Consider the following 7,437-nt stretch of genomic DNA (forward strand, 5'->3'; position numbering starts at 1 on the left):
GGTGTATAATTTTCCCCCTCCTCACGGAGTCTTCACTACATCATGCTAATCCACCGAGTTGCTACCAGGGGTATAAGGAAGAAATAATTTTATGTTAAACTCTTCTCCCTGAGTGCAAAAATGTTCTCTCCACATGCATCATTTGAATTCATTGCTCACTACCATGAAGAATGAAATCAGACTTTTTTTTGTTAAATTACCATCTCCATGTGAAAGACCTTGCCCAGCAAATACATGAAAATAATTTGCTACATATTAGCTAAGGGATAAAAAAAAAATGATTATTAAATTCTCTTAAGAGGGAGACAAAGGGAGACAAATTTCCTTTTTAATAAATCATGTGAATCTTAACTTCCTACAGTATTTACTCATTCCCTTTCTCTCTTTAACGTATGATCTAAAGAAAAACAACATTCTGAAACAACATTTTAACCCTGGATATGGCTGCTTTATCCCATCTCTGAAAATTAAATAACTGTAAATATCGCTTTTCATGACACACTGTCCATTTCCTCACTCTTTTTTATGCTCAATACTTTATTTTGCTAAAAGGTAGATTTACTTTGACCAAATTCTTCTCACAATGTTAAAACGATTTCGGCAGCATTTTAATGTGCAAATTAAAGAAATGTACATTAAATATAAACATTCACATCAGAAAAAAGGATTCTTTCCTGATTATTCCATTAGCACAAATAAAAACAGATCCACAAGTAAATAGCTCATTCCAATTTCTTACCCTGTGTCTGCAACATCACAGTGCCATTTAATAAAAACAACAGCTACAACAGCCAAATTCTCCAAGACGCTTCTAAGACTATGCAAGCTTTTAGGCTACTATAGGGACAGCATCACAGTCCTTTAAACAATTCTCTCAGTTAAATATGCACCATGGACTCACTCCAATAAATCAAAGTCTAATATCTCCTTCCAGATTTACAATGGCAAGACATCACTTCTGGCACAGCATTTAAGTCTCTTTAAGAATTTTTTCCCCCCTAAAACAAAAACAAAACACTTAACAAAAATGAAAAGCTATAATTCCTCCACAACTATGGATCTAAGGATATATTCATCTCCGTCTTGGTTTCATATATTAATCCCAACACAGGGTTGAAAACAAACAGTACCAGAATCACTTTACAATCCAATTTCAGGTGCTGCTGCATTCCTTGTCTGTGCTTTGGAAGGTGTAATTTGAATATTTCCACCTTTTCAGTGATTCCACTACTTGACAAATCAACCATACCAATCCACAGGTTGGTATTTTGGTAGAAAATTTCATTTGAAAATTAATTGAAAACTGTATAATACAATTTAATTTCAAATTCCATAACCCCAAGCATTCAGTCCATTTAGAGAAATGGTTTAAGGCCGAGTAGCAACATAGGTATTCAGATATTTGGGAAAGGCTGCATTGAAGGGATTTTGAAAATAAAAGGTAATAATTTCTAAAGGCACTTGTGCTTCTGTGAACACAAACATTAAAGTTGTTAAATCAAGTTTTATATTGATAATTCATTATAATCAGGTGCTATTATTTTCAGTGATTTACAGAGTTAAGGGGTGAAATATTTATCAGCTCCACTTAAAACATCTAGAGTCAGTGGTGTTAACACGCAAATCAGGGACACAGAGAATTATAGGTAACAAACTCTTTACTGCAGACCCAGTACTGTTCCTGTATAAAAGGTCCTATCCCTGATGCTTAAACAAGAAAAACAGTAACTTTAGTACCAGAAGAACAGTTTTAATTACTATAGATATATTACATTGCAGAGGTTATCTGTCCAGATGTGGCGACAAGAGTTATCCATGGGTTCATTCATTTCCTTTACACAGCAATACTGATGGAACATGTACAGTATTACCAATCATGCTCTTTGGAAACCCGAACATGGATGGTCTTAAATTAATTTATTATTATATCTGTCATTTCTAGCATACAGAAATACGAAGATGTTGTAACCAGGACTTTATTGATATTTTACTGAAAAGAGGTGCCACTAACTCTTATAATAGTACAGGATGCGATAGCTTATTGGCCTTCTAATTTTCAGGAGATCAGATATTTTTCCCCCAGAATAAATTTGTATTTTTTTAAATCTTAATTGGTATTTAGATAAAGTGCAGCAAACCTAAGAATGCCAGTGATGGAAAGGGGCAACTCTTGTTTAGTTAGTGTGAAATATGATGTCCCTGGAGCATGATTGTTAATTTTATTTTAATTTATTCATAATTATTCACTAATTAATGCAGCAGAAAAGCCCATTCGGATTCATCATCTCATGTACTTAAGTGTCCTGGGGGCAAGAGCACCAATTACCCGACTTAAACAAGTCAGCACTCTGTCCATGGTACAACAAACATTTGGAAATCAAGCACAATGCAAATGAGGGGGAATAATCCCACACATTTAATAGGATATTAGCCACTGGTCTCCCACAGTTGACTCTGTAGTGGTCTGCATGTACTGTACCACGGATGATTGTGAAACATCTGAGGTATTTTTAATACCAGATTTGTTCTGTTTGTCCCACTAATTATGTGGAAATTTCATTCAGAAGCAGGTTTGCATTGCAGGTGATATGCAGTAAAGCAACAACTGCTTATTTTTGTGACTTAAAAAAAATCAAGAACAATTACTGTGTGTCTTATTGTTTTAGGAACTTTTGGAAGCAACCTTCTGAGGTCCTGTTATTGCTCTTAAAAATACGACTTTCCCACTGAATTTCAGATTACTAGAGAGGCAAGAAATGATTCAGACGCCTGAATTATCACATTTCCACAGCACGGTGGCTTATCATTGTTGAAATCTGCCAATATCCATGGTGATTAACACGAACGTGAAAGGATTGCATAGTTGTGCAAGATAAAAACAAAAAAAGCCCTCACTTCCAGCTACAAATGAAAGTATTATAATACTACTCATTGATCCATTTTATTCCATTGTTTCCTTTTTGTTTTGAATTTTCCCAATCCCTGTATTTTCCAGAAATGGTAGTATACCTCTGATTTAGCTTAGCATGTTTGCTTGTGCTTGTTTCCTACTTTAAGAAGGAAAACAGCCAACTTTTGTCCTTATGGGTTTTTGTTCCTATCAAGGCTTTCTTGCTTGGTTTCTGTGAAACAAAAAGGTGTTGCTTCACTCACAAGAAAAGCCAACTAATTGTCTGGGATTCTTTATCTAAGAATTGGAGGCTTTAAGTGATGGAAAGGTAACAGCTATTAAAGGCAACTGCAGATGTGCTGGAATGGCAGGTCACATCAGGAACCTTAACAGCCAGCAGCACCGCACATAAAGCATGGGTTTGAAGCATTCTTGAACCCACCAGACATGAACAGTAGACTCTCTAAGCCACTTTGTACTTCTGGAAAAAGATCATAAGCAACTGTCAGTGCTCTGTGCATCTTGTAATTGCATAACATGTCTTGGGCTGACTTTTGAATGCAAATTAATGCTTTCAAGGAAGACACTAAATACATTAGCTGCGAGACTTGCAGCGTTTTGCTGATGTTACAGGTATTCTAGGCTGCCAAAGATAAAAAAAAATGACTTTCTCATTTTAAAAAACTTCTGCTGCAGAAGTCTCATTTTAGCAGTAGAATGGTTTGCAAGACTAGGCTGGCACTTAAAACGTTATTTGGTGTTCAGAGATGCTCTCTACACCACCACGTTAAACACACATAAACATCACTTGATTTGGTTTCTAAAACGCTCCTCCTAACTCTGACCACACAAACACTACACATCGATCAAACACAGCGGAACTTTTGTTATGAACTCTCATGATGTACGATGCTTTGGGGAGGGAAGTTTTCACAAAAACTCGGTTGAGATTACTGCACTGATTAAGGACACTGCATCGATTTAGAATTTTCGGGGAAGTGGCAGTAACCGGTTAAATTCACAGCACCAAGCACCATTAACCTCTGTTTTTAGTGCTGAGCTGCTCGGATAGCACAACCACATTAACATGAATACAAGAGAGCGATCCTTTTCTATTTCACGAAGCTCTCGGCAAATGCAAAACTATCCTGGCCGCTACTTTCTCTCTTCTTGTGCTGCATCACTTCCACACAGCCGCGACTCTGAAGCATCAAGCTGGAACAACAGATCAGGCTCGGAAGCTAGCTCCCGTAAAACGTAACTCTTTTGTTACGTCGATAACCGCCCATCAGCAACAAAAAAGTTACTCTGTAAACTTGACATAATAATGCAAATAAAGCCCGAGTCATTTACATGAGAGAGAGAGAGAAAGATAGTACCCCCTCTGAGCTCTGCGTTTCTTCATTCCCCGTCGACAGATCCTTAAAACACAGAAGGAAAGGCGCAGCGCTGTAGTCTTCGCAGCCAAAACTCAGTCTGGTTTACAGATCTTTCACAATTTGATTCAATGCCTAGCCCATATGTTAAACAAAACATGCCAGTTAACAATCGTATATACTGTACATATGTTTATGAGCTATATGCAGCACGTCAATATTAAGAAACCACCTTAAATCTTCCGGACGTAAAATCCGTGCTGCACGCAGTTTAGGTATAGCGCAGGTATCTCTTTTGACACTTGTGCACGTCAAAGACACATAAATAACTACACAATTTCAACGTATTGCTCTTAAGTTTCGCACCATTGCTCAAGAAGGCACAACAAATTTAATTTTCACGTACTTCTGCGTAACAGCCCAATCATCACACCTAGACACCAGCGGCACCACTGTTCTCACTCTTAAAGATTGTAAAAACCTCACTTCACGGAATCATTACCTTAGGGGTGCGGAGATCCAATTTGTCACGACTGTCAAATGAGTCATTTTAATATATTGACTCGCGTATTTAAACGTGCAACCTTAATTAAAAACGTTCTCGATTCAATATGTTAAAAGTGTGCGTGTATGAATAATACCAGCGCTTTGAGTTTCTTCCAAAGCACTATCAAAATTGTGATCTATGATGTTATTATTGCTGTTATTATTAACTAGTCATAGTTCTAATACTAAACTGTCATTTTATTAAGGGGAATGGAAGAAGACTAGCAATAACACACAAGTACAAAACAACGCAGCCTCCCCCTTAATCGACCCGTTTCATCTAATTAATGCCACACTTAACAGAAGCCAGAATATGTGGATCGAGTTAACGAGAATTAAATCTACAACTTACCACTGTAGGTAAATCCGGCAAGCAGCAGCAAGCTTCCAACCAACATCAGACCGGACCTCCAGCAGACAAAGGGACCCAGAAGCAACAACATGATATTCAGCACCTGTCCGTTCAAGTTTTGATAAAGCTGGTGCTTTAAAAAACAGCAGAGAAACTCGCGCGTCTGTGTCGTTAGCCAACGAAGCAGTTCTTATTTTCTCTCTTCAGCAGCCCGTGAAAGTGTACTTGTAGCAAACACCCGAGTCCACCTTCCTGTCCATGGATATCTCCGTCCTGGGTCCTCTCTGCTTAAGAACAGCGCGACACAGGTGTGGTGCAGAACGCTGTCGCTGGAATTTCTCAGCGTAGCGGCTGTGCGTTGCGTGAGTCTGCAAGCGTGTTCGGTTTAGGAGCAGCAGCAGCAGCCTGCCTTTTTTTTTTCTTCTCTATTGCTTCGCTTGCGAAACAGTCTGCTACCTCCTTCGACCGCGATCTCGCATGAACTGATTTTTCAGTAGCAGAACATCTGCTTGTACAGCAATGCAGGAGAGAGGGAGGCTAAGAGGTAAACCGAACACCACTGCTGCAAAACCAGGAGTGGATCCCAAGCCCTCACATGGAATGGATTGACCTCAAGATTAATCACCACTACTACCCCCCGTCCCCTGCCAAGAAAAAAAGTCAGGCCAATGTATTCCAAACACGGCGTCTGCTTTTAAACTCACCGTTACACGTAATCATTATTCATATTGTATATGCGGTAACAGGAGAAACCCCCCCTCAAAAGCGAAGTTTAGTATGGTGTGAGAATAAAAAAGATGATGCTGCCGATTAAGTATCACAGGATCAGAAGGATCCTGTGATTTCAAGTGTAGAAATCCCGTGATTTCTAGTCTTCTTCTGCAGATTATGAATCCATACGCTGCGAGACAGTTCTAAATAATCAAATGCAGGCTAAGATTAACGTTTAGTCATGAACATATTAACAGCTCTACCTCAGTTTGGGGATTTAATTAGCCCAATTGTAAGACAGTTTGCGAAAAGTCGTTTAGAAGCAGCACTGGCAATTGCCTTCTCTTGTCAATTGTTAATTATTGCACATCTGATATGCGTAAACGCGTGGAGAGATTTCAGCAGACAACATATTGGGTTTGAATATCCACAGTTCGTTAGTGTTGTGCGCATCACACGCTTTCTAGAAAGTAGAAATGAACCCTAAAGCACCAGTCTTATCAGAAATGCATCAGAGATAGATAATTTTTATTTTTTTTATCTGGTTTTGGCACATAATCAACTTTTACAGCAAATAGAATCTGGCAGTTTGAGTATCAGGCTTTGAATTCACTAATTTCTGTCACTGATTTGCCTATGATTGCAGTATAATATTTTTCATCCATTTGCTGGGTGAATGTTCTTTTAACCAAGCTAATCCTTCCCAAGATTAGACAAAGCCTGTTAGTAGTGCTGTCATAAAGGTAGCTGTAAATATTACTCACTACATGCATACAGTACATTGGTTAAAGAATCATATACTGTAAGTCTGTCAGGAGCTGAAGGTAGAGATCACATGAAAGAAGGACTTGTCAGGGCGAATTAACACACAGCTGCTGTTGTCAGAGTTTTATTTTTAGATATAAGAAGGGTTAAAAATGAGAGAAGGTCATTTGGCTGGTCTTTTAATCAACAAGATCTATGTTCTTTTATCATCTTTTGGCGTGCCTGTTTGCTGCTGTGGAGACAGCTGGAGTGAAGAGCACTAGGTCTGGTCACAAGCTGGTTTCCTGAGGCCACCTCTTTAAAGGCATTAAACTGGAGTAAAACACTGAAGCAAAACAATCAATCAGTAATAAGCTTCTGCGCTGGGGAACCTGACATGTGCTACAAATTGTAGATTAATCTGCTTTGTGCACAATGCTGTGCTTAAAAGTCCCTGAAGAACAAGGCAGAGATAGATAGAATAGTGGTGGATGGATTGGATCAATGAGCAGAGAGATGGATGACAAGACATAGTCAAGTAGAGAGAGGGAGAAGACTGTCATGTAGTTAAAACAGGGAGAAGGTCTTTAAACACCGTAAATAGTGTTTCAGTGTGAGGGAATGGGATGAGTTTATAATGTCAACATTATTTATGCTCAGGTATGGCATTGACAGCATTATCTGACTTGGGTACCATTGTGGGGTCATGCTGGGGACACTTACAGAAGAGTTGTGTAAAACATAAATTGAACAGAAGAATCACAGTTCCAGGGGTATTTTTCAGTGAATGCTTAATTAAAATCATAAGTAAAAAATGT

At 38.5% G+C, this 7,437-nt stretch overlaps 1 protein-coding gene across 2 annotated transcripts in view; it reads right to left on the reverse strand.

Moving 5' to 3' along the window:
- The window catches only part of unc5a (unc-5 netrin receptor A), a 195,953-nt gene extending 190,158 nt beyond the window's left edge, over positions 1 to 5,795 (reverse strand). For both annotated transcript variants that reach the window (XM_088604631.1, XM_088604630.1), the window contains exon 1: positions 5,165 to 5,795. In XM_088604631.1, the coding sequence (XP_088460757.1) occupies positions 5,165 to 5,255 (91 nt within the window). In that variant the 5' untranslated portion in view covers positions 5,256 to 5,795. The remainder of the gene's footprint in view (positions 1 to 5,164) is intronic.
- Between the last annotated feature and the right edge of the window lie 1,642 nt (positions 5,796 to 7,437).

Source organism: Lepisosteus platostomus, chromosome 13 (genome assembly GCF_059453375.1).
Source record: "Lepisosteus platostomus isolate fLepPlt1 chromosome 13, fLepPlt1.hap1, whole genome shotgun sequence".
Classification (NCBI taxonomy): Eukaryota; Metazoa; Chordata; class Actinopteri; order Semionotiformes; family Lepisosteidae; genus Lepisosteus; species Lepisosteus platostomus.